Here is a 24,172-nt window from a genome sequence, read left to right as displayed (position 1 = left end):
ACGCTCGTGCACGCGGTGTGCGCACACCTAATGTGGAGTGGATGTGAACAACACATCTTGAACAACAGTGATGAGAAAGTAACCGTTTTTTAAAACTTCAGTAGCATGACACAGCTATTATGTGTTATGCGTGCAGCTACGCATTTTGACTATTCATCTTTTGTAGGTTTATAGGCGGGAACAGTATACTTGAGGTTATATGGGTGAATGATGTAAACAGGTCTTTACAATATTCACATGCCACTCTTTATTGGTAGAAGGAAGTCAAGCTGGTATCTAGTGTAGTAAATCTTTGTAGACAAATTGGCAGAGAGATGATTTAGTCAAATATTTACTAGAGAGCTTTGAGTGGCATAGTCATACTGGAACGTGTTTATGGTTACATCCTGTTTCTGGAAGGCTTCAGTAATATTTGTTTTCTAGATAGGGATTGAGGTTGCGGGGGGGTGTGGAGGGAGTTTAAATTATGCTTTGTTTAGTTAAGGGCCTTTCCACCCTCCCCCCCCCCCCCCCCCCCCCCCCCCCCCCCCCCCCCCCACCCCTTGAACCAGTCCTGGGGTTTTCTGATTTGAACTGGAATTTGGCATTCTGTCTAGCCACATCCTAACTGTAGGACTTTTGTGAACCACAATATGAGCAGCTCCTGTAGTCTGAATATTGGGGAAAGTGATGGGGATTGCTATTTCCTTGAATATAGCAGGTTGAGTGCTTATCAAACTGCATTAATAACATTTGCAAGTTGTGTAGGCTATATATGATCAAAAATTTGAATGTTTCAGAAAATGTGGATGTGAAGTTGTTTATCATACTGCATCTTCTCAAGGAGGAATTTGTGGGGTGTCTATGGTAACTTTCTTAATAACAGGTGACTTAAAATCCTTACAAACATCCTGAAAGCAGCTTCATTGGAAAAATAAGCAGTATGTTTAATTTATGGAATAGATTGTGGATACGTTTCTGCAAATAAAAGTGTGAAATAGTATCTCATTGAAATAAATGGTGTGCTTTCTCTTTCCCCGTACAAAAAATCCATTTTAAAATGGGCTGTAATTTTAGTCTGACCTTTTTAAGAAATTATATGCCTTTTTTATTTACATTTTTTTATCCTGGACTTCTAGATGTATTCCTGTACAAGGCATCTTAAAAACTTCAAAGTTAAAAACTAAATATAAAGCATCACAACTGTTAATTTAACAAAAACCTATAGATAAACCATGCACAGAAAACACATCAGTATGAAAATCAATGACATACCTACCTTTTCAACTTCTCCAAAAAAGAGAGAGCTCCCAGTTAGTGAAAATTTGAATATAAGAATGGCCATACTGGCTCAGACCAAAGGTACATCCGGCCCAGTATCCTGTCTACCGACACTGGCCAATGCCAGGTGCCCCAGAGGGAGTGAACTTAACAGGTAATGATCAAGTGATCTCTCTCCTGCCATCCATCTCTACCCTCTGACAAACAGAGGCTACGGACACCATTCCTTACCCATCCTGGCTAATAGCCATTCATGGACTTAACCTTCATGAATTTATCCAGTTCTCTTTTAAATCCTGTTATAGTCCTAGCCTTCACAATCTCCTCAGGCAAGGAGTTCCCCAGGTTGACTGTGCGCTGAGTGAAGAAAAACTTCCTTTTATTTGTTTTAAACCTGCTGCCCATTAATTGCATTTGGTGGCCCTAATTCTTATATTATCGGAACAAGTAAATAACTTTTCCTTATTCACTTTCTCCACACCACTTATTATTTTATATACCTCTATCCTGTCCCCCCTTTAATCTCCTCTTTTCCAAGCTGAAAAGTCCTAGCCTCTTTAATCTCTCCTTATAAAACACTGAAGGTGTTGGAATTGGAACACTGAAGGTGAAGGAATCTTAAAATAGTCAATCTCAACACTTCATGTTCTTCAGCATTAACTTTGTATTGTTTGAGTTACATCTCCAGCCACTCATCCTCTTCTTCCCCCCAACCCCTCTGGCGTGACTTTATGGTCACTGGGGATTTCCACAACCCGGGGAATCCTGAGCAGGGAACTTTTGCAGGTGATTTCTATTCCTACTGTGTTGATTGGAGAAGCACTGAGAATCTGTTGCAAAGGGTTGGGTTGTCTTTTTGTTCGTCCCTTGCCTTTTAGTTTTTTAAATATATTTTGTCTTCAGAGTGAATGTGTTAGACACGACCTCTGTTCTAGCCCTTCTTAAAATCCTTCACATTTTCTGAGTGACCTGAAGTATTGTGGTAGCTCTCCATTGCACTTCCTCAGTCACCTTTATTTGAACGGTGAAGTAAAAGTTTGCAGCATCCTTTTGTTGTGGACTTCTCTCTCAATAAATACTCTGTTGACTTCAGGCAGAAAAATTGGAAAGCTAACAGTAAAGAGAGCGTAAAAAGTCATATGTGCAATGTATATTCACAACACAACTCTCAAGTAGAGTAGACATTTCAGCTATGAGAGACAGGTTGTCTTAAATTAGAGCCCACAACAAAGGTTGTCTAGTTAAAACTCTGTACACGGTGTTTTAAGATAAATGCATTATGGGGGACTGCTGTTGAAATGTAGTTTGTTTTGTTCATTTAAAGGCTCAATCTTGTCCCTCAGCAGTCAATCCATCTAAATCCACAATTAACTTAAAAACACAATAAATACTGGCAGGTCATTAATCAAAATCTGTAATAGCTTTAAAGTTAAAGTTCATACAATTTTATCTAAATCACAAAAAATAGCATCTAAAGCTACAATAAATGAACGTTGCCAAATGTGGGGCTAATGTCCTCTATGAAGATTCAGGAAACCACCTGGTGCTAAAATGCAGAATCCAAATCCAGGCTTTGATAGCTGCACAATCTAAAAGCCATCGAAGAGAGATCTAAATTTTGCTTCAAAATACTGTAAGATCTTTCAAGGACCCAAAAGTCAAATGTGTCTATCCACAGGAAAATCTCCATATGTGCTGTAAACACAATGTCATTGCACTCTTCAAGCCTTCTGATTAATATATTTTGTGTAGCTAATCAACCCTCCTTTGAGGAAGACCCACCAGAAGAGGTTGAGAAGAAAATCTGAGACTTTTTCCTTGTCTCAACTATCTTTCCATCGGGGTGAAAGTGGAACAGGGTGTTGAACCGGCCCATAAACCCTGTGGCTCTCTGGATGGGTGTATGTGTGGGAAGCCAGAGCCATCTGCATTAGCTTTGTCACCCTTCTTCCACCTTCCCCACTCCAAACTCCTCAGCAGAGTTTAGCAGCTCACCCTGGAGGTTACCCTTTAGAGGATATCTGTAACATTTAATAGAGATGACAGAAATATTATACAGCTTCTGGAGCTATTGCCGTTGGACATTCTCCATGCCGTTGGACATTCACCAGTGGTGGAGTAACGTATATTTTCTCAGCCTATGTTCCTGCCCGTCCCTTCTCTTCGTGTGAATCCCAGAGCCTGTCCCACTTCATGAGGTCCAGGGGAATGGGAGATCAGTGTACAGAGGTTCTCCATTGGATACAAAGTTCCATTGCCATTTTGGACTGTTGCTTTCTTCTGCCTTGTTTATGCTGGCAAAAACGAGACCTGTAATTTGAGTGGTGATGGCAGTGGTTGAAGCTGTACAGTATCATCTAGCTCTGCTCAAGTTGCAAAAATGCCTAACCTCTAGTTGTAGTGTAGCTAGAGTAGCTCAAACTGCACCAATGGGAATGGGTGACATAATATCGTAGCTCCCATTTATGCCAGTGCAGATGCAGCCTTGGGAAGAACAGATGATAAACTTTTAGACAGGGAAACCTTTCCGGTCTCTAATGACGCTCCTCCCCACAGTCCTTTCCTTCTCAACATCTAAGGGCTGGTCTACACAGAAAAGTTAGGTCCTTCCAGCTACATTGCTCAGGTGTGTGAAAAATCCACACCCCTGAATAGCATAGCTGGGTTGACCTAACCCCGGTGTAGATAGTGCTAAGTTGACAGAAAAATTCTTTTCTTGACCTGGCTACTGCCTCTGAGGGAGGTGGATTAATTACAGTAAGAGGAGAACCCCTCCTGTTGTGAGTGTCTGTACTGAAGCACTACAACAGTGTAGCTGCAGTGCTGCAGCTGTAGTATTTTAAATGTAGACATAGATTAAGACTTGTGTTTTAAACATAGTTACAACAAAACTTCTGGTTCCAAGGAATAAGTAATAGACTTTGGGGTAGTTGGAGCTTTCCTGCCCCAATTCTCTTCTGGTGGCTAAATGTTTCCAGGAAGGTCAAATGAATGAGATACTAGACTTGATGTGTATACATTTTAGGTGTATTTGAGGAATTCCTTTCCAGGATGATGTAGAAAGTGAGAACTTCTCCCAGTTGCTGCTAAGCATCTTCTGAATATTTGGCCAGGTTGAAGGGCCAGTACTATCATGTTCCTATGTTAAGGAGTCTTACCAAGAAGTGAAAGTGATTATTGGAAAACACAAATATGAGACAAGAACAGCATAGTCTAATAGTAGAGCCCTCATAATGATGGTGGAGTTGGAAACCACACTGCCAAATACTTGCACAAGCTCCATCCATTTAGGATGCTATAAAATGAGATCAGTCACAGTACCTTGTGCAGTTTTTCATATGATTACCCAACTTCTGTTTTGTTTCCTTTACTCAGATGAAATTGTTAACACTGAAATTTAAACATACAATTAGCAGGCTTCGGAGTTCATTCCATTGAGAGAAATAGGAGTTTATACTTAAAGTTGTCGGTTTAAGCTGTCTAGAGCAGTGATTCTCAACCCTGGGGGTACGCAGAGATCTTCCAGGGGGTACTCAACTCATCTAGATCAGTGTTTCTCAACCTGGGGGTTGTGACCCCCACGGGGATCCTGGGATGGGTTCAGGAGGGTTGCAAGTGCAGGGCTGGCATTAGAGAGTAGCAAGCTGGGCAGTTGAACAGGACCCCACACCACAGGGGGCTCTGTGAAGCTGTTACATTCTTCAGCCCCAGGGAGTGGGGCTCAGGCTTCAGACAAAGCCCACAAGTGAAAAACAGGCTCAAGTATCACTCTGAAATGCAAGTACAATATTTATATTCCAATTGATTTATTTTATAATTATATGGTAAAATGAGAAAGTAAGCAATTTTTCAATAATAGTTTGCTCTGACACTTTGTATTTTTATGTCTGATTTTGTGAGCAAGTAGTTTAAGTGAGGTGAAACTTGGAATACGCAACACAAATAAGACTCCTGAAAGAGGTAGAGTAGTCTGGAAAGGTTGAGAACCACTGCTCTAGAGATTTGTTCTGACACCATTGTGTTGTACATTCAGTTCACTTTTTTCCTATAGAATGTTTATATTCTATCTAGATCCTAGGATGTCATCCCTCTGGGAATAGACCTGGCTAGCCAAACTGCTGTGAACTCCTAATCTGACTCAGATGGAGTGGTCACCCAGGTTGTCCTACTTTCTCCTCCTTTTCTTCCTTCTCCTTCATATGCTTTAGTGTGGTTGGTTGTGCATTGAGTAGAAGTTTCTCATGTATGTCTGGGACTAATTCTTTAGGGTCTGAAAAGGCTGTTTTGCTGCCTAACTTAGGGAATGCATCTGGGAGGCACAGGTGTCCCCCTCAGTAGTAGTGAAACTAAAAAAACAAAACCCTTACATTAATCAGTCGTTCAAAGATACCTGGAAGGTGCAAGTGCGTACATGTACCATACGCCAGTGCACTCTTGTCCTTTCCGGTGTAACCAGGGGAAAGGCACAGGAAGTATATTCGGTAATATATGTCAGTACCTGGGGAAATGAAACAGGGTCCTATAAAATAGTTTCAGAAGGAAATAAATTATGATAAATACCTGAATTAGAATGAAAGAAAACAATATAAGCCCAATAAAAATGGGGTACCTCCGTTAAAAAAGGAAAGTGAAATTTAAAATAAAAATAAGGTAATCTCACCATAAATTTACAGTAAAAAAAAAAATGGTTGGTGGAAATTATATAAAACCAACATATATGTGGTGGCATAAAAAGAGGGTAATGTAACAATAAACAATCAAACCTGGTTCATGGACCAAGAAATGTGGTGTACTCATAAAAATATAACTTTCCAGTATGAGCAATATCAATGGCACCGTCCGATGACTAGAAACTTTTGTAGTGATAATCAAGCTGGCCCATTTAGTTAGTTGACAAGAAGGTGTGAGAATCCCCACACCTTCTTGTCAACTGTCTAAATCAAAATGGCCCATTTAGACAGTTAACAAGAAGGTGTGAGGATCCTTGTCAACTGTCTGAATGGTCCATCTTGATTATCACTACAAAAGTTTTTTTTTTTTCTCCTGCTGATAATCGCTCATCTTAACTAATTAGCCTGTCACAGTTTGTATGGCAACTTCCAACTTATCTGTATGTATATATATTTCTTCTTACTATATGTTCCATTCTGTGCATCCAATGAAGTGGGTTATAGCCCACAAAAGCTTATGCTCTAATAAATTTGTTAGTCTCTAAGGTGCCACAAGTACTCCTGTTCTTTTTGCGGATACAGACTAACACGACTGCTACTCTGAAACCTGTCATTATCCATAGGCTGTCTGAAAGATTTCCAGGTGAGGACAAGCCTTTTCCATGGTCCATTGTCTTTATTGATGGGCCATTAGCACTGTCTAGTTTCTTCATTGTTGTACCTGAAAGGCTAGTTGTGGGTGTTTCCAAGTTTACAATATCTTTCAGTAACACATACATAGCAAAACTTTATAACTTCACATACAATGACAGCACATACTATCCAATGAGATATTAATGTTTAGCAGATCAAGACTTTTAGAGTAATACCTCAAGGCATATTTTGTACAAAACACATCATAATTACATCACTGTGGTAAATATGGGGTGCTTTGGAATGCAGAATGTCACAGGATGTTTTGTCAGAAATTGAACTCTTGAAATCAGATGACTTCAAAAAAAATCTGACACATCAGTCAACATACTTTAAATGAAATTATGTGGAGAAAGTCCAGCAAAGAGCAACAAAAAAAGTTAAAGATCTAGAAAACATGACCTATGAGGGAAGATTGGGGAGGAAAATGGTTTTGTTTAGTCTGGAGAAGAGAAGACTGAGAGGGGACATAACATTTTTCAAGTACATAAAAGGTTGTCACAAAGGGGAGGGAGAAAAATTGTTCTCCTTAACCTCTGAGGATAGGACAAGAAGCAGTGGGCTTAAATTGCATCAAGAGCGGTTTAGATTGGACAGTAGGAAAAACTTTCTAACTGGCAGCATAGTTAAGCATTGGAATGAATTGCCTAAGGAGGTTGTAGAATCTACATCATTGGAGATTTTTAAGAGTAGGGTAGACAAACACCTGTTGAGGATGGTCTAAATAATACTTAGTCCTGCCATGAGTGCAGGGGATTCGACAAGATGACCTCTTGAGGGCCCTTCCAGTACTACAATTCTGAGATATGTAAAATTGAAACTTGGTTCAATGTTCTCAGGCTACGATACAGGCAGTTCTTATAAACTGGAAAAATAAACTGGCTTTGAAGTTAGACTCAAATAGTTGATATTCATAGTGGTTGACTTGCAACATCTATTGGTACAGTAAACATGAATAAGTTAAGAGCTTTGCCAGCAGAGCTTCCAAGTCTCTGGATCCTGAAATGAGACTAAGAATTACTTATGCATCAATCTTGCAGAAGTTGAGTAATGTGGAGTGTCAATGGAAAGCATAAATTGCCATGTCTGTGGCCCTCATTGGTGGTTGATGCAGAAGAGTAGGAATTTGCTGCTTTTCCCTAGTTTCTAAAACATTACTTGCTGCAGAAAAAAGCAAAACTTTCTGTATTTTCCACTCCATTCATCTGATGGAGTGGGTTTTAGCCCTTGAAAGCTTATGCCTAAATACATTTGTTAGTCTTTAAGGTGCCACAAGGACTCCTCGTTGTTTTTGCCGATACAGACAAACACAGCTACCAGTCTGAAACCTGAAAAATGAAGCTGTTGCTCATCTTTTAAAAAAAAATCCCATTGGAGACACCCCTCAATTGTTTTTAATTGTGTGTTAACTAACCTCATCATAAATTCTAGAGTTGACAGGAAACATGTTAATTAACATGTGAAAACATTATTAAAAATCCTAGTGTAAGGAAGTCCTAACTGAGTCAATTAAATAATTCTCTCTATTGAGTGTTCTCACGTTCCCACTAACCTTTGCATAGGTGCTTTGCAAACAGATGCTAACTCCATCACCTGTACCATCATCCCAGTTACCTATCCACCTCTTGCTTGTATTTATTTCTACTAGCTGGTGTCTGGTTAAGAATTCTCAAAATCCTATTCTTTTTTAAAAGAAGATCTAAAGGATATAGTAATAGGATGAAATTTAATAGTGAAAAGTGCAAGGTCTAGCATTTAAGGATTAATAACAAGAATTATTGTTACAAACTGGGGATGCATCACTTGGAAGTAACAGAGGAGGAGAAGTACCTCAGAATATTGGTTGATCACAGGGCTACTAGGATCATCTGAGGAATGGAAAACCTGTCTTATGAAAGGAGACTCAAAGAGCTTGGCTTGTTTAGCCTTACCAAAAGAAGGCTGAGGGGAGCTGTGATTGCTCTCTATAAATATATCGGAGGGATAAATACCGGAGAGGGAGAGGAATTATTTAAGCTCAGTACCAATGTGGACACAAGAACAAATGGATATAAACTGGCCATCAGGAAGTTTAGACTTGAAATTAAACAAAGGTTTCTAACCATCAGAGGAGTGAAGTTCTGGAACAGCCTTCCAAGGGGAGCAGTGGGGGCAAAAGACACATCTGGCTTCAAGACTAAACTTGATAAGTTTATGGAGGGGTGGTATGATGGGATAGCCTAATTTTGGCAATTAATTGATCTTTGACTATTAGTAGTAAATATGCCCAATGGCCTGTGATGGGATGTTAGATGGGGTGGGATCAGTTACTACAGAGAATTCTTTCGTGGGTGTCTGGCTGGTGAGTCTTGCCCACATGCTCAGGGTTCAGCTGATCGCCATATTTGGGGTGGGAAGGAATTTTCCCCCAGGGCAGAATGGCAGAGACCCTGGGGGTTTTTTGCCTTCCTCTGCAGCGTGGGCACGGGTCACTCGCTAAAGGAGTCTCTGCACCTTGAAGACTTTAAACCACGATTTGAGGACTTCAGTAGCTCAGACATAGGTTAGGGATTTGTTACAGGAGTGGGTGGGTGAGATTCTGTGACCTGCGTTGTGCAGGAGGTCAGACTAGACGATCATAATGGTCCCTTCTGACGTTAGTCTGATTCTATGATATTAAAAAAAAAAATGTTTAGACCTTCTGAGCTTGACAACAACTGGTGATTTGTTGCTGCTGCCTGATGCATAGAATCAAACTAGGTGTAGGTTTCTCTAGAAGAAGGAATGTGGAACTCTTAATTTTAAGCTTTAACCACTGTGAACTTTCTCATCTTTTTTTAGACAATGTCTTCAGCAGTTGTCCAGATATATGCAGCAGATCGCAATGCCATGTGGTCAAAAAAATGCTGTGGAGTAGCCTGCCTTGTAAAAGACAATCCACAAAGGTCTTATTTTATCAGAATATTTGACATCAAGGTGAGAAACATTTCTCTGTCTAATTTTTTACTTGCTAAGATAAGGTCATTTTATATTAAATGTTTCCTTGAATTGTTTGCATGAATTACATAAAGGGATGTTATAAAGTGAGTAATGCAAGAATTACGCCTATTAGATTTTAGTAAGACTTTGATAAAGTCCCATGTGACATTCTGATAGCAAACTGTGAAAATATGGTCTTGATGAAATTACTATGAGTGGTGTGTATAACTGACTGAAAGACTGTATTCAGAATCAATGGCTTACTGTCAAACTGGGAGAACCTATCAAGTGGCATCCCACAGGAGTCTGTGCTGGGTCCAGTAATAGTTAATATTTTTATTAATGACTTGGATGATGGAGTGGAGTCTTCCTATAAAATTTGTGGATGACAGCAAGCTGGGAGGAGTTGTAAGCACTGTGGAGAACAGGATTGAAATTCAAAATTATTTTGATAAATTGCAGAATTGATCTGAAATCTACACTATGAAATTCAGTAACGGCAAATGGAGTACTTCACTTAAGTATGAAAATCAAATGCCCAAATACAAAATGGGGAATAACTGGCGAGGCAGTACTGCAGAAAAGAATCTGAGTGGTGTAATGGGTCACAAATTGAACATGAGTGTGTGCTGTTGTGAAAATGGCAAATGTCCTTCTGGGATATATTTAACAGGATTACCATAAGACATGGGAAGTAATTGTTCAGCTCTGCTTGTCCCTGGTGAGGCCTCCATTTAAGTTGTGGGCACCACACTTACAGAAAGGATGTAAACAAATTGGAGACACACCAGAAGAGAGCAACAAAATGATAAAAGGTTTAGAAATCATGACCTGTAAAGAAAGGTGAAAGAAGAAACAGGTGCAGTTCTAGAGAAGAGAAGGCAAGGAATGAGGGAGACACAAGCTTCAAATATGTAAAAGGTTAACAAAATGGACAGTGATCAGTCGTTCTCCCTGTTTGTCCTCTTAGTTTGCAGCAAGCGGGGTGAAAATAAGCCAGTACAGGCCAGTACAGCATACTGGTAAAAAGTGGCCGACAGTACCGGCCCGCACCCTGCTGTTCTTAACATCGCTGCCCATTTTGTGCCCCCCACCCGCCCCCTACCCCCCCCCCCCCCGTTGGCGGCCCTGCCAGGTCCCTACCAGCAGGGCCACTGATGCGGGGGCAGCGATGTTAAAGCACTGCCACGGCAAAGGACCCTGCTTAAAGCACTGTCGCAGCGTGGGCCGGGTAGTGTGGATGGTCTGGCTGGGGGACGCTGTCCCCCCCCAGCCCTGCCCCTTCCGCCCGAGGCGCCGGCCCTCATACTGGTAAGTCATGTGTTTTACTTTCACCCCTGGCAGCAAGGAAGATATAGAATGCTTTTCCTATTATCTAACCTAACTGTAAGGATAGTTAAGCACTGGAACAGGAACTAGTTGTGGAATCCTTATCCTTGGAGGTTTTTAAGAACAGGTTAGGCAAACATCTGTCAGGGATGGTCTGGGTATACTTATTCCTGCCTTAGCACAGAGAGATGATTTAGATGATCTCTTGAGGTCCCTTCTAGCCCCACGTTTCTATGATGGGGGAGGGGAGGAAATTGTTGGGGGCATTTTTCATATTTAAGTATGCTGTGTAACTATCTGATATTTAATTCTACCCTGCCAATGTGTGTCAATTCAGACAGAGATAAAGCCTTCAAAGGTGCCTAAATCCCATGTTCAAAAGAGACTTGAGCGCTGAGGAGCTGTACGTCTGTGATTTTTGTCACTTGATCATTAGGCACTGGGCTGAGACCACCTATTCTTTTGATATTGCACTCTTGTAACACCTGTCATTCAGACATTTTAGAACACTTTGCAAAGGTGAAATTTCGTAGTCCTCTGGAAGATAACTATTTCCAGTTGTTACAAACCTGACCTTGGTATGACACCGCAACCTATAAATGAAAGGCTCCATAGCCCCTGTCTTATTTTGCCCCGTTATTTAGATTTTGACCAGTGTCATTGTATATGTATAAAATTTTGAAGGATATAGTTTGATAATATCTGGAAACTTGGGCAATAATATAGTAACCTGTAAGAATAATTTGGCTTTCCTGCAAGCTCCAGTAATCATCTGACTTAGATTGTAAGCTCGGTGGGGAAGACACCATCTCTTCTTCATTGTGCATGTACAGTGTCTAGCAAAATAGGACTGTGGTCTCCAGTTGTGGCCTCTGAGCATTATTGCAATACAAGTTTGTCTAGTCATTCTTTTTTTTATTACTATCTTCAGTTTTCAGTATCTTCATTTCTTTCCTTTCCAGGATGGGAAACTATTGTGGGAGCAGGAACTGTACAATAATTTTGTATATAATAGTCCTAAAGGATATTTTCATACCTTTGCTGGAGATGTAAGTTTCAATATTAACTTAATTTTTGAATAGCTATTTTTAAAATGTTTGTCCTGCTTTTTTTCTTTGTACAATAACTTTTTAATATCTCATATATTTTTCACCTTTCACTTTGTAAATCAAGTAATTTTATAAAGTACAGTATTACCTATATCTTCTTCTAGCAACTTATTGCAGATTTAATTATAAATAAGAACTTTTTCTAATGTCAGTGATAAAATAGAACATCTAAACTACGAATGGCACAGGAGCACAAAAAAACCTCTTTAATGTGCTCTTTCTCTGGCGAGGAAATAACATCCTCAGTTGCAACTGATAGTTGCTTCATTAGTGTCACGAGCATTCGTGAAACGAGCATTTTCAAGTACATAAGCAATTTTTATGTACCCTTAACGTAAAATATTCATTTTTGTCATTCTTTGTACTTGAAATTTTGCTCAGATATGACAAAATGTGGACTTCACACATCTTGTTTAAAAAAAAAAAAAATCCACAATTTGAATGTTTTTAAATTTGACGTTAATATTTGCTTCTACGTTCTTCACTTACAACTATAAGGTGATGAGTCTTAATTGTTTCCAACTTATTCCTTCATAAACAAAATCTGTTCACTTAATTTTTAGAATATTTCACAATTTAAACTTTTTTTAGAAAACTTTAAAACAACTTTCTTGGTCTCTATGGGGGGAAAAAACCGATGTTTTCTTTCAGACATGCCAGGTTGGTCTTAATTTTGCTAATGAAGAAGAAGCTAAAAAATTCCGGAAAACAGTAACTGATTTGCTTGGACGACGGCAAAGAAAATCTGGTAAATATTCAATTTAACATGTCATTAAATTGAGTCTAGGCTGTGGGTGTATGGGAGATTAGTTGATACTTCTATATCTGAAAGCTATGTAAGAACTTAATGCCATTATTTAGACATTAATTTCCCTGTGTAAGCTTATTTCGTGTGTGTGATATAGAAAAATATACAGTACAAATTTCCTGAAGGTAATACAAAAATTTATTCCTCTTAAAGTTTCTTTGCAATTTGAAGCTCCTCTAATATGTGGTATTTGAAAGAACAGACAGGAAGGGGTAAAGAAAGTTTGCTTGTGAACTGGAAATCTTTATGTAAATTGTGGGCAAATTAAACTAACCAGCCATTCAGTTCTGGGTTTCTCTTAACTAACTCTACTGTTTAAATTTAGCCCAAATGATTAGTAACTGAAATCTCTTACTATCTGGTGTGTCCAGTAGTCCATGTGAAATTGATTGTTGGCATCAATCGAGTTATTAGTGGAGAAATGTCTTAGTCACAGTTGGTAAGGCTACATGTGTGTTATGGCATGAAAAAAAACACAGAAAATTTGTTACTTTTTCCCCCCCGTTTGCGTTTTTTCTTTGTCAGTGTCTCATCCCACAGTGGTGGCTTCTGCAGCTCCTGTGTCCTGTGGGGCTGGCTCCCTGCTCCAGGTATGGCCCAACCATCCCTCCCATCATGATGGAGGGTTGGGTGAGTGAAACCTAGAGGGTGCTACAACCCCCCATGAACCTGGTTGCAACACCCAGAGCAGTGTGCTATGTCCAGCGCCAAGGGACACTGGCTCCAAGTTTAGGATTGTGGCTCCGGGAATAGATGGTGCTGCTGCGAATTATGCCCCCTTGATGACGCAAAAGAGGATATTTATCAAAAATCAGATAGCAGTCAAGTGACTTTTACTAAATTTACTATGACTGTGCCATTATTTTTGATTTAAAAAAAAAAAAAAAAAAAAAAAGCTGTGACCAATCTGCTGCCCTAACAATTGGTAATCAAATCAGAGACCAAAACCTGAGTACACCTGCAGTGTTGTTCCTGTGATTAGCTAGGCACTTAAAAGTTAGGTATTGTGACACTTGGCATCACAAAACTTAAGTCCTTTTGTGAATGTCCAGAGTTAGAATGTGTTAGTGAGGTACAGTGGTGGAAACTCTCAGGAATGGTGTCTGTGCTTTAACTGTTCATTGGGTAAATATGTTCTCCAAGGCTATCAGCCTTGCAACTTTCACAAGCCCCAAGTTTCACTCTCATAAAGATGATACTAAAGCAAAGCAACATTTTAAAACTTTAAAAGCTTTTATTCATATATGGCTGCAGAGCAGACTTCTGCACGATGTTGGCCATGGTAAACTTTCTTCAAAAATACAGAGAAAAGATGATTTCATAAAAATATTAGTTTTTAATATAGTATTTTTCATGTAAAGACACTTTTACTTTACAACACAGTATAAGCATGCCATTATTAACCTGTATCGCTTTGTGTGTTTGAACTTCATGTTTTATGCACCATAGTAACACTGACTTATTCATCCTTTTTGTAAAGTTTCTCTGTTTTAATTTAAAACACTACATAATCAACAGCTACTTAATTATATAGTTTTCAGTTGATTGGTTTTCTCCTTTTTAATTCATTTCTAGGTTTTTTTCCTTTCATGTACAGAACTCGTGAAGTTCTCAGATCAAGCCACCAGATGGAGTTCTGAATGTGTATATACCTCAGACAGGATTTTATCTAATTCTGGGTGTTTGAATTATAGCTACTGTATTTCTCACTTATGTAAAGACTACACAGTATAGCTTGATTAGTAAATTGATATGCTTACGTAATGCTTCTGATGTATCTCCATCTTGATTCATCAGATGTAGAAATAATGTATTCTAATGCTCTTAGTGCTGTCTGCACATGGTGCTAATGCTCTGAGTGCTGTCTGCACTCATAAATATTGAGCAGTTTTGGTAATGGGTGATACTCTAGACTTCCAAGGAATTATTTTGATAATGCCAAACACTGGAATGTTCATTTTTTTCTGCTTTTTACAAGAATTCTACCGCTCTAGTGTATATCTCAAAATAAACTTCACATGGAACAGGTGCCACCTGACATATTGGCAAGTGGTCACACTGCCAAAGTACTCCTGGGAGGCTCTGACTAGCCCGCAGGACTACTGGGAAAGTTTCCAGGTGTCCCTTGAGGCTTTTCATCATTGGAAGGGGCTGAGCAGAACAATTCTATGCTCTTGTGAACTAGGTCTTGGAGCTGAGGCTTGCACATAGAATGCCTACTTGCTGCTTCCTGCTCTTCCCCGTTTTCTGCCAACCGCTTCCTACTAGAAGTGCTGGGATGTGATAAGGACACTGATTCTTTAACAGAGGTGCCCAGGAGCAGCAGCAACAGCTACCCCAGGAGCTCATCTGGCAAGGCTAAAATAGAGATTTGGAAGACAGGAAGACGAGGGGAGGCCCGTGGTGTTCCTCAAAAGAGAAAGTACAGTGTGGAGGGAAGAGTGTAGCAGAATGGTCTGGTAGGGCTGGGTGCAGGTAAACAAAGAAAGGAGGATGGATTGACTGGGTAGTAAACAAGAGGAGAAAGAAATTGAGTTGGAGGAGGAATGGATGGATAGAAGGAGAATCTGGGTGAAGGAAGGAGAGAATAAAACGAGAGGTAGTATGGAGGGAAAGAACAATTACTGAACATGTTCTGATTGGGTGATCGGAGGTTTTTGGTGGTACATGGCTGTGACTGACTCCTAATTAAGCACAGTTGAGAACTCCCACAAAACAAAAGTCTTAAGCCCATGTAGCTAAATGTATAAAACAAAAGGAAATAGGAGCAAAGAGTCTTTACTGTATCTTCCACCCCCACACCCAGGCTGTATTGGTTTGTGGGGTGTTAGGGAGAATTTTTTGTTCTAAAATGCTACAGGTTTTGGCTGGGAAGGTCATTTAACCTTCTTGTAGACCTGCAGCCGTGCCCTTTGCTTCTTGTCAGTCCCTTCTCGCTTCACCTCCCCTGAAAAGATCTCCTTACCTGCCTTCGCCTTAAATTCTGAAGGAACAGAACTAGAAGTCTTACATTGACTCCCAATTTAGATCTCTAGAGTCCTCTTAAAAACCGTCCAGCCATTTCTAGAGAGTAACAACTGGCAGCTTTTCTCTGAACATCTAACTGCAGGAGGAAAGCTGCTACTTCCCCTGCAATCCAGTTGCTATTCACCAAAGCTTTCATGATCAGTTTCAGTTGCCTTACTGGAAAATAGGTAGCTGTGACAGTTGTAATTAGTCACCCTGCTTTGAAGAAGTTAGTCATCTTAAATCCATACTTAAACAAAAATGCTGAGTACGTGCCGCTTCGGTTCACTTCATTTGTAGTGTGGGTGCTCAGTGCCTTTAACATCAAGGCTGCTTTTAAACCAGAAACTTCATATTTAGCTGCCTGCTGCATTAGGAGAGATGATCAGGAAGCTAATATAGATGGATAAAAACACACACCCATTTGTGCAATAAAGTAAATCTAAAATAAACCTTCCCACTTTAATTCCAAAAAAGAAATGAGCTGATCCCAAATATGTCTCACACATAAGCATTTACAAACATAAGAGTGCATATGGGTGAAGAAGAGAATAATATTGTTGGAGGGAAAGCCATTTTAAATGGTAGAGTTGAACATCAAAGCTGATCCCGCTGCTTGTTAAAGTTAGGTTGGCGTAGGTTGGTGGCCAAGTTGGTCCTATTTGGCTTGTTCAGCTTTAGATCTATATGAACTACTTGCAATTAAATTCTAATATTTCAAAATGGTAATATTTTCTGCTTCCGTGGGGACAGTGTTTCTTAGTGGATAGAGTAGTGGACTGTGACTTTGGGAGATCTGCATTCTAACCCCAGCTGAGCCACTGACCTGCTGGGTGACCCTGGGCAAGTTGCTTCACTCTGCCTCAGTTTTCCCATCTGTGAAATGGGGATGATGCTTCCTTTGTGAAGTGCTGTGAGATCTACTGATAAAGACACTATATAAGCACTTCAGATTGTGAGTAGTTTCACATAAATGACTAAAGCATAGTGTCTGTTCAGAGAGGACTTTACAGAGTATAGTGCGTTCTCTTTAGAAGTTCTGCTTTAACAATCTTTGCATCAGACACATTTTTTTTATTTTTCATTTGAAAACTAACATTATTTGAACACTTCACCGTACAAAATGTTACAGCCTCAAATTGGCCTGAATCAAATTTTCAGTTGGAAAAAAAGTTAGTTAGGTCCACACAGTCCTACTCAGTGTAAACTGTTCAAACAACTAATTCTTTCCTAATGTGGGTTTTATAGTTTTGTAACTTCTAATTTTGCTGTGATTCGGCTCTCTGTGGCATATAATCTAAGGCCCTGACTTTCCAAAGACTAAGCATATGCTTAGCTGTAAGCATGAGGAGTCCCAATTGTAAACTCTTGCAGGATCGGGGGCTTTCATGATATATACATGATTTCACTGATCTGTTGTGCTAAACTTTGTGTTTCAGATTTAAATCAGTTTATAAATGGGCTAAATCTGGTATCTTTTCCTCTGTTCTTGGACAAAAAATATAACTGCTAAAATAAAACAAAATTGCAATTATGGATAATTTGTATATTACTAGAAGAATAAAATTCAGATGTAGGAAGTCTTTATAATTTGTAAAACTACAAGTTATGGAGATATGTGTAATGTTGAAGAATTCAGTTTTACCTTTTGAATAAATATTTTTTTGTTTTGTCGTTTTAACAGAAAAAAGACGGGACCCACTGAATGGTAAGCTTTTGCATAGGGTTACTGTAGTTCATTTTTCTTAACTCCTTCATATTTAGACATAATCGCTGACTTTTGGCTTTCTTTAACGTAACCTAATGGTTGTCTTAAACAGTCCTGAAAGGATCAATTCCAGTAAATCAGAATTTTAATGTTTACATGATTACTTACCTGTACAGTAGTTCATGACCACTACCGTGAAGATGGGGGGCAGCTATTGAATGAGATCAGGACTGAGGTTTGGAATTGTCTACAAGTAAGGCAAACCATAGAGTCATATACAAACGAATTCCAAATTGCAGCAATCAAGTTGCAAACAACAATAAAATCAGAGGGGGTGGCCTTTTTATCTTAAAAATAGGAGTGCTTAAGTCTTACTAGGCAGTGATTTTTTTTTAACAGTGTAAAATTGACATTCTCATCTTTCAAAGTATCTGTAAGGTTCTGAACTGCAACAGTGAAATTGATCTAAGTCTTGACAGTTTTGTGCTGCTGCTTGTAAAAGCAGAACAGGCATTGGAACTACCTGTTAATTTAGGAAGACAAAATGGCTTTAGTTCACTTTGTGAAGTTTACTGTCTTCTCAGCTCAAAGTGCTACTAGAAACTTGAGGGCATGTGCTCAGTCTGATCTTCCAGAAAACTGTTTCAACCTATTTGCAGCATCTAAGATTACAATAACTGCAAAGCCAGCAAAAAATCTCCTTCTCAGTTCGGTTATTTTATGCATTTGACAGCACTTTGTGTACAGTTGGTTTCTCTGTTATGCTGGTCAATAGCACGCCCTTGTCTTCATGTTCAGTACTTATGAGACATCACTCTTGGCCCTGCACTGAGTGGAAGAGCGCACATGCACAATTTTCTCAAGGCACAAGAGTTGCTGTTTGAGTTTAAGACCAGAGAAGTGTCTCCTTCTTCTCCCAGAGTCTCTGCATGGAGCCAGGAAGCAATGGGCAGCCGGGAGAAGTCCCTTTTTTCACTTCCTAGGCCCCTGCACAGGGTTGAGGAGTAATGGGACCCTGTGTGTATTCAGAAGTCCCCCTTCAGTTCCACACCAGGATGGCAGTGGGGAGAAATGGGGGCTGGATGGCTTGCCCCTTCACTCCCAAATATATTTCAAGGGCTTGGGGAGCATCTAGCACTAAATGGGGTACGCATAACAGCCCCAGACTGATCCATGGGGCCTGGGGAGAAACTTCGAACAGTCAGGCCAGGAAAGATGCTTTCTTTTTCACTTCTACCACTACCCTGGACTAGGAGAGAGGGGAGGCAGTGGGTGGTGTGTGGGGATGGATTCATCCATAGGTATGGAGAAGGCAGTCAGGTATTAGGCTGCAGGGAGAAAGGAGGCATGCTGTTTTCACCAGAAAGACTTGAAGACAGAAGGGGGGTCCCCCTTCAGCCTCTCTAAGGTATTTGGGGAAACAAGCAGTTGCATAAGGGGTGGATCTTCCTGTCAGATGTGGGGAGGAGGAGGAGGCACAAGTATGTGCATGTGCACAGTGGAGAGGTGAGGGAGGGGGTTACCCCACCTTTGATATCAAGCGCGCTGGGAGCTGAATGGGATTGAAACTGGAAAGCAGTGATTCCTGGGAAATGATTTTCCAGGGAGCAGAGGCTGCTGTGGTGCAGTGGAATTACTTTGCAAGTCCTGGGGAGGAGTTTGGAACCTGGTTGGTCTCATGCCAATGCTGCTGCTGAAGAGGCTGCCACGTAGCAGGCCTCTGGGTCTGGGGGAGAGCCTGAAAAGGAATGAGCTGAGCATGTTTGATGTCTTAGGCCTGTCCAGTCTTCCCTGCTGAAGACACATAAACATCAACAGGGAAGCAGAATTGTCCTTCATTCTTCTTTTAAAAGAAGAAAATATTTTAAACTGTGACACTTATTGAAAGGTTTTGCTATCAGAATTCTTTAAAGTAGCTGGTATCAGAAAAATCAGACAATATTAATTTCATTCCAAAAAAGTTTTCTGCAAAACTTGTTGGTTTAAGCCCCTCATTAATTACACAGCTGTCCTTGCATCCTGTGGAGAGCTCACTAAGACCAAATCAAAAAGACCTTTGGACACTCAAGGAGACTTAATCCTTCCCTACATATAAATGTTCTAGAGCTTTTTAATTAGCCTGTGTAGCTTTCCTGCCCATGGTCCAGGGCCGAGCTATGACAGATAATACTGCAACAATGTTCTATGTGAACAAGCAAGGGCCTGATTGTCCTCCTTCTCTATTGGGAATTGGTGTGTTAAGCCGTCACATCACCTTAGTAGCTCTGCACCTGTCAGAAGAAGACACCCTAGCAAATCACGAAGCAGAAAATTCTCATAAGATCGCAAATGTTCAGTCAAGGATTCCATCATACAGAACACTTCCACCAGTGAGGGCTCCTAGTCGTGGACTTCCTCAGAGGCAAAATTTCAATTTCTATTCCAGGGAAGGTCTGAGCCCTGGTTCACAATCCATTGCATTCCTCATCCCAGGAGACTTGAGGGTAATGTAAGCCTACCCACCAATTCCTCTAATATGAAGCGTCTTGAGAAAGCTTAGGAAACCCCTCGTGGTAATAATCCTGGAAGCAGCAAGTTGGCCCAGGAAACTTTGGTAGGCAGATCTGATGACAGTCTAGTCAGCCATCAATAATGCTACTGCTAATTCCAGTTTCCCAGAACAATGAAATACCCCAATGACTGCAGCTTCTTGATGGTCCAAACCAGATGCTAGACGCGTGTTCTGTGTCACCACATGGAATGCATTAACACTAAACAGCATTGGGTACAGGACAGTTTGTCAAAGAATTCACGCATTACAAAATGGTTATTGCCACAGAGGCCCATTTGCCATAAAGCAATCAGGTTACTGTTGAAGGAGTAGCATTACCCAACTGCTGAACTTAAGGTGTGATATTAGTGCAAAAGTAGAAGCATGGAATCTGCGAGATGTACAGGAATGTAAACACAAAGGCATTTTCTGGCCCATTGCAAAACGTGACCATGAGATCTACATCAAACCCCTGGCTGATGAAGCAGAGGATGGCCTAAGAATAACAATGTACATCTTGCGTACGGACCAATCAGGCTCCTGGCTGGCAGCCATAAAAGCCTTCTAACATCGTTATTATGAAACCAGATTGCTGTCCCTGCTCATCAGTGGATGCGGTTCTGGGCAGATGGAAAACACACTATGAAAGCATGTTGAACTACAGACACGCTGATGACTGTCCAAAGCTACCTGACCTGGCAAACCACACCACTTCAGATGCTCAAGTGACAGAGGATCAGTGTTAGTCCCTGGAATTACAAAAGGCCATCCAAAAGTTTCAGAACAGACCTGTAGCGGGACTTGATGGTATTCCACTCAAGCTGATCAAAGGTGCCTTAGAACCAATGAGCACTGGCCTGCATCAACTATTGTTAAAAGTGTGGACATCAGAGTTGCAGCAAAATGGAAAGATGGCATCACAGTGTCCCTGAACAAGGGCAAGCATCTCACACATTGTGGTGCACCTACAGGCCAATAGCATTAGTGGTCCCTGGAAAGGTGTTCATTCACATTCCGCTTGGTAGGATGCAGGTACTCCTTAATAGGTATTATTTGTGTACAACAATCAGGTTTCACTGTTGGATGGTCAGTGATGGATGTTATTCTCACCCTCCAGCTTCTGGTTGAGCTGCACCGAGAATTTAACCACCTGCTTCACCTGGCATCTATCAACCTTAAAATGGCTTTTGATTCCACCAACAGATCAGCACTTTGGCTCATACTGATAATTAGCATTCCAGATATTCTGGGAAAGCTAGTGCAAAATCTTAATACTAGTACAGATGCAAGAGTATGCATTGGTCCTCAGTTTTCACCACTTTTCTGCACAACATCAGGTGTGTGGCATGGGTGTATTCTCACTCCTCCACTATTCTGTTGAGCTATTGACTAGATATTGGAACTTGCTGATTCATACATCAGAATCAGTTTGGTCAAGAAGCATTCATCAACCAAGACTACACAGACGACACTGCCTTGTTTGTGGAGGAGACAGACTTTGGCAGGTAGATGCTGTCCATACTATGGGGTTAAATATTTCATGGCAGAAGACCAAGGTACAGAACCTTGAAGTCTGGCCACCAGAGCCCTCAGAGCAGGGGCGCTTGAGTACTGTGGAGAGCACTAACTAGTTCCTCTACCAAGGCTGCAAGTAGAATTCAAAGAGTTCCAGCAAACCAGATGTTGTTCAACGAATAGATCTTGCTGCCTCCTGTGTGAAGTCCATGTCTCATTTATGGATGCAAAGAAGTTTATGCTGAGACAAGGATCTATCAAACCTGCATTCTGCCTGCATTGCTATACAGAAACGTGGACCTTCTTACAGGCAGACTTGGATCAGTTAAAGGCATTCCATACACTCTGTGAGTGCAAAATCCTGAGCGTAGAGTGGTTTGACTTCATGTGAAGCTTCATGATCTCGCTCGTTGTATTCAAACGTCATTTTGCATGCTCTTCAGCCATCTTGCCAGGATGGACAAAAACACCCTAGCCACTGGTCTCAAACTCTCCGTCAGCATGCAAAAAGGGTCCCCCAGCTGTTGCCACCTGTTGCCACCTCTAGGACCACCTAGAGATTTGTGGATTTTGCAGGTTTGGGACAGATTTGTGAACTTCACTAATGTGATGCTATCAACCATGGTCAGTCTGGCTGGCGCAGTGGTCCTCAGTAGACTATAGGTGTTTAACTTCTCAATTACAAAAAGGCACACTGTATTCTCACTCCTGAAGGTAGGTAAGTTCCTGAGGAGCCTAGTCTACTCATTTCCTCAAAGCTCCCCTTCCTTCCGGGATCTCATTGCACTCAGTTTCCTCTCTCCATGAAGATGGTATTCCTAGTGGCAATTACATCAGTCTGCAGAGTAGGGAAATGCAGCCACTCATGAATGGGCCATCATACGCTGTCTTCCATCAAAACAAAGTGCTCCTTAGGCCCACCCTAAATTTTTACCAAAGATGTTCTGTCTTTCGTCTGAATCAGATGATTCATTTATCTTCAGTCTTCCCTTAACCCCATGCCAACCAAGGGAAGGATAGGCTTCTCACCTTGGATATATTTGGAGCCCTCTCCTTTTGCCTTAATAGAACTAAAACCTTGGGGAGATCCCAAATAAGTCTTATGACCTTTATCCATAGGATGAAGAGTCAGGTAATATTCACCCAGAGGCTTTAAGTGGGTAACTAATTGTATTAGGGCATGTTATAAGCTAGCTAAATTAGACCTTCCTTTACATACAGATCTTGGCCTATTCTGAGGATGCTCAGGCATCCTCTGCAGCTTCTTTGAAAAATGTACCCATTTCTGATATTTGTAGGGCAGCTGCATGGGGATCATTACATGCATTTTTGAGGCATCTAGGTCAGATGTCCATTTTGGCAAAGCTATCCTAGAGTCACTATTCAGGTAGACTTCAAGCACCCTCCTTATTTACATCAGTTCACTGTTGTAAGTCACCAAAGTGGAATAAACATGGACAAGCACTGAAAGAAGAAAGAACAGTGATTTACCCTACAGTAAGTGGGGGGCTTTGACGTGTTGTCTATATGTACTCCACAACCTACACTCCTTCCTGCTACTACAAAGTCTGATAATACCTGGATTCTGTATTTGTGAAGAAACTGAAGGCTAGTTGGCCCCGCTCCACACTTTGTCCTCAAGAGGAGGAGGAGGTACGAGGGTACTCAAGGTTCAGGGATGGCCACAACAAATACTGCTGGTCAAAATATTCTCAACTTGAGATGTGCAAGGGATGCACCAGAAGGGAATACCTATGGACAACACACCTCTAAGAACCACAGTCACTGCAGCTTAAGTAACTGTTCTTTCATATAACTTCCTCCAGCTCCTAGGAGGTTCTAGTAAAAAGCAAAAATACATTTCCTCCTTCTAGGAAAAAATATTATTTTACTTTTTGTATCGTCTCAATGCATAACTATTTTTATAAAAGGTTTTGTGAACTGGAATATAATCATTTTTAGATAGATGGATATAGATATAAAATGGTTATATTCCAGTTCACAAACCTTTTATAAAAATCGTTATATATATATAAATTTTTTTAATACATGTGTGAAATCCTGGCCCCGTTAAAGTTAGTGGCCATTGATTTGGGCCAGAATCTCACCCAAAATGTTTAAAAGTCTCTGAAGTTTTCTGCACATGTAGAGAAGGCTGTCTGTAGAGCTATACTTCAAATAAAAAAAAATCCTCTGTTATGGATGACCTTTAGGATTAAGGATTTAAGTTTTCAAACAGAATTGCAGGATTAAAACCAAATTTGCATAAATGGTTATGTAATATGCATTACATAGCCTGTAATTTCCTGGGATTTGTTTTACTGTCATTGGTAATAGCAAAGTCTCTTTATGCAAATTGAAGGAGTTGCCTTGGTTATACTGACATCATGGTAAAATTTATGGATGAAAAAAGAAAGGGATTTGTCAGAGAATTAGGTTTCTAAGAACCATGTGGTACAATTTTTATTTCAGCTGTAATACAGTACTACAACCAGTTAGATTTATTCTAGAGTTGTCTGCGCTCTGGGACAGATGACATGCAAAGCTTTAAAATACAAAATATTGAAATGTTTTGTACTACTTTTT

At 40.4% G+C, this 24,172-nt stretch overlaps 1 protein-coding gene across 2 annotated transcripts in view; it reads left to right on the top strand.

The window, feature by feature from the left end:
• WASL (WASP like actin nucleation promoting factor) overlaps positions 1-24,172 on the top strand; it is an 84,323-nt gene that overhangs the window by 37,357 nt on the left and 22,794 nt on the right. For both annotated transcript variants that reach the window (XM_037888987.2, XM_043550415.1), the window contains 4 exons: positions 9,444-9,578; positions 11,873-11,959; positions 12,671-12,767; positions 17,518-17,541. In XM_037888987.2, coding sequence (XP_037744915.1) covers positions 9,444-9,578; positions 11,873-11,959; positions 12,671-12,767; positions 17,518-17,541 — 343 coding nt within the window. The remainder of the gene's footprint in view (positions 1-9,443; positions 9,579-11,872; positions 11,960-12,670; positions 12,768-17,517; positions 17,542-24,172) is intronic.

Source organism: Chelonia mydas, chromosome 1 (assembly GCF_015237465.2).
Source record: "Chelonia mydas isolate rCheMyd1 chromosome 1, rCheMyd1.pri.v2, whole genome shotgun sequence".
Taxonomy (NCBI): domain Eukaryota; kingdom Metazoa; phylum Chordata; order Testudines; family Cheloniidae; genus Chelonia; species Chelonia mydas.
The sequence above is the reverse complement of the archived record's forward strand: the minus strand, read 5'-3'. Positions and strand labels throughout refer to the sequence as shown.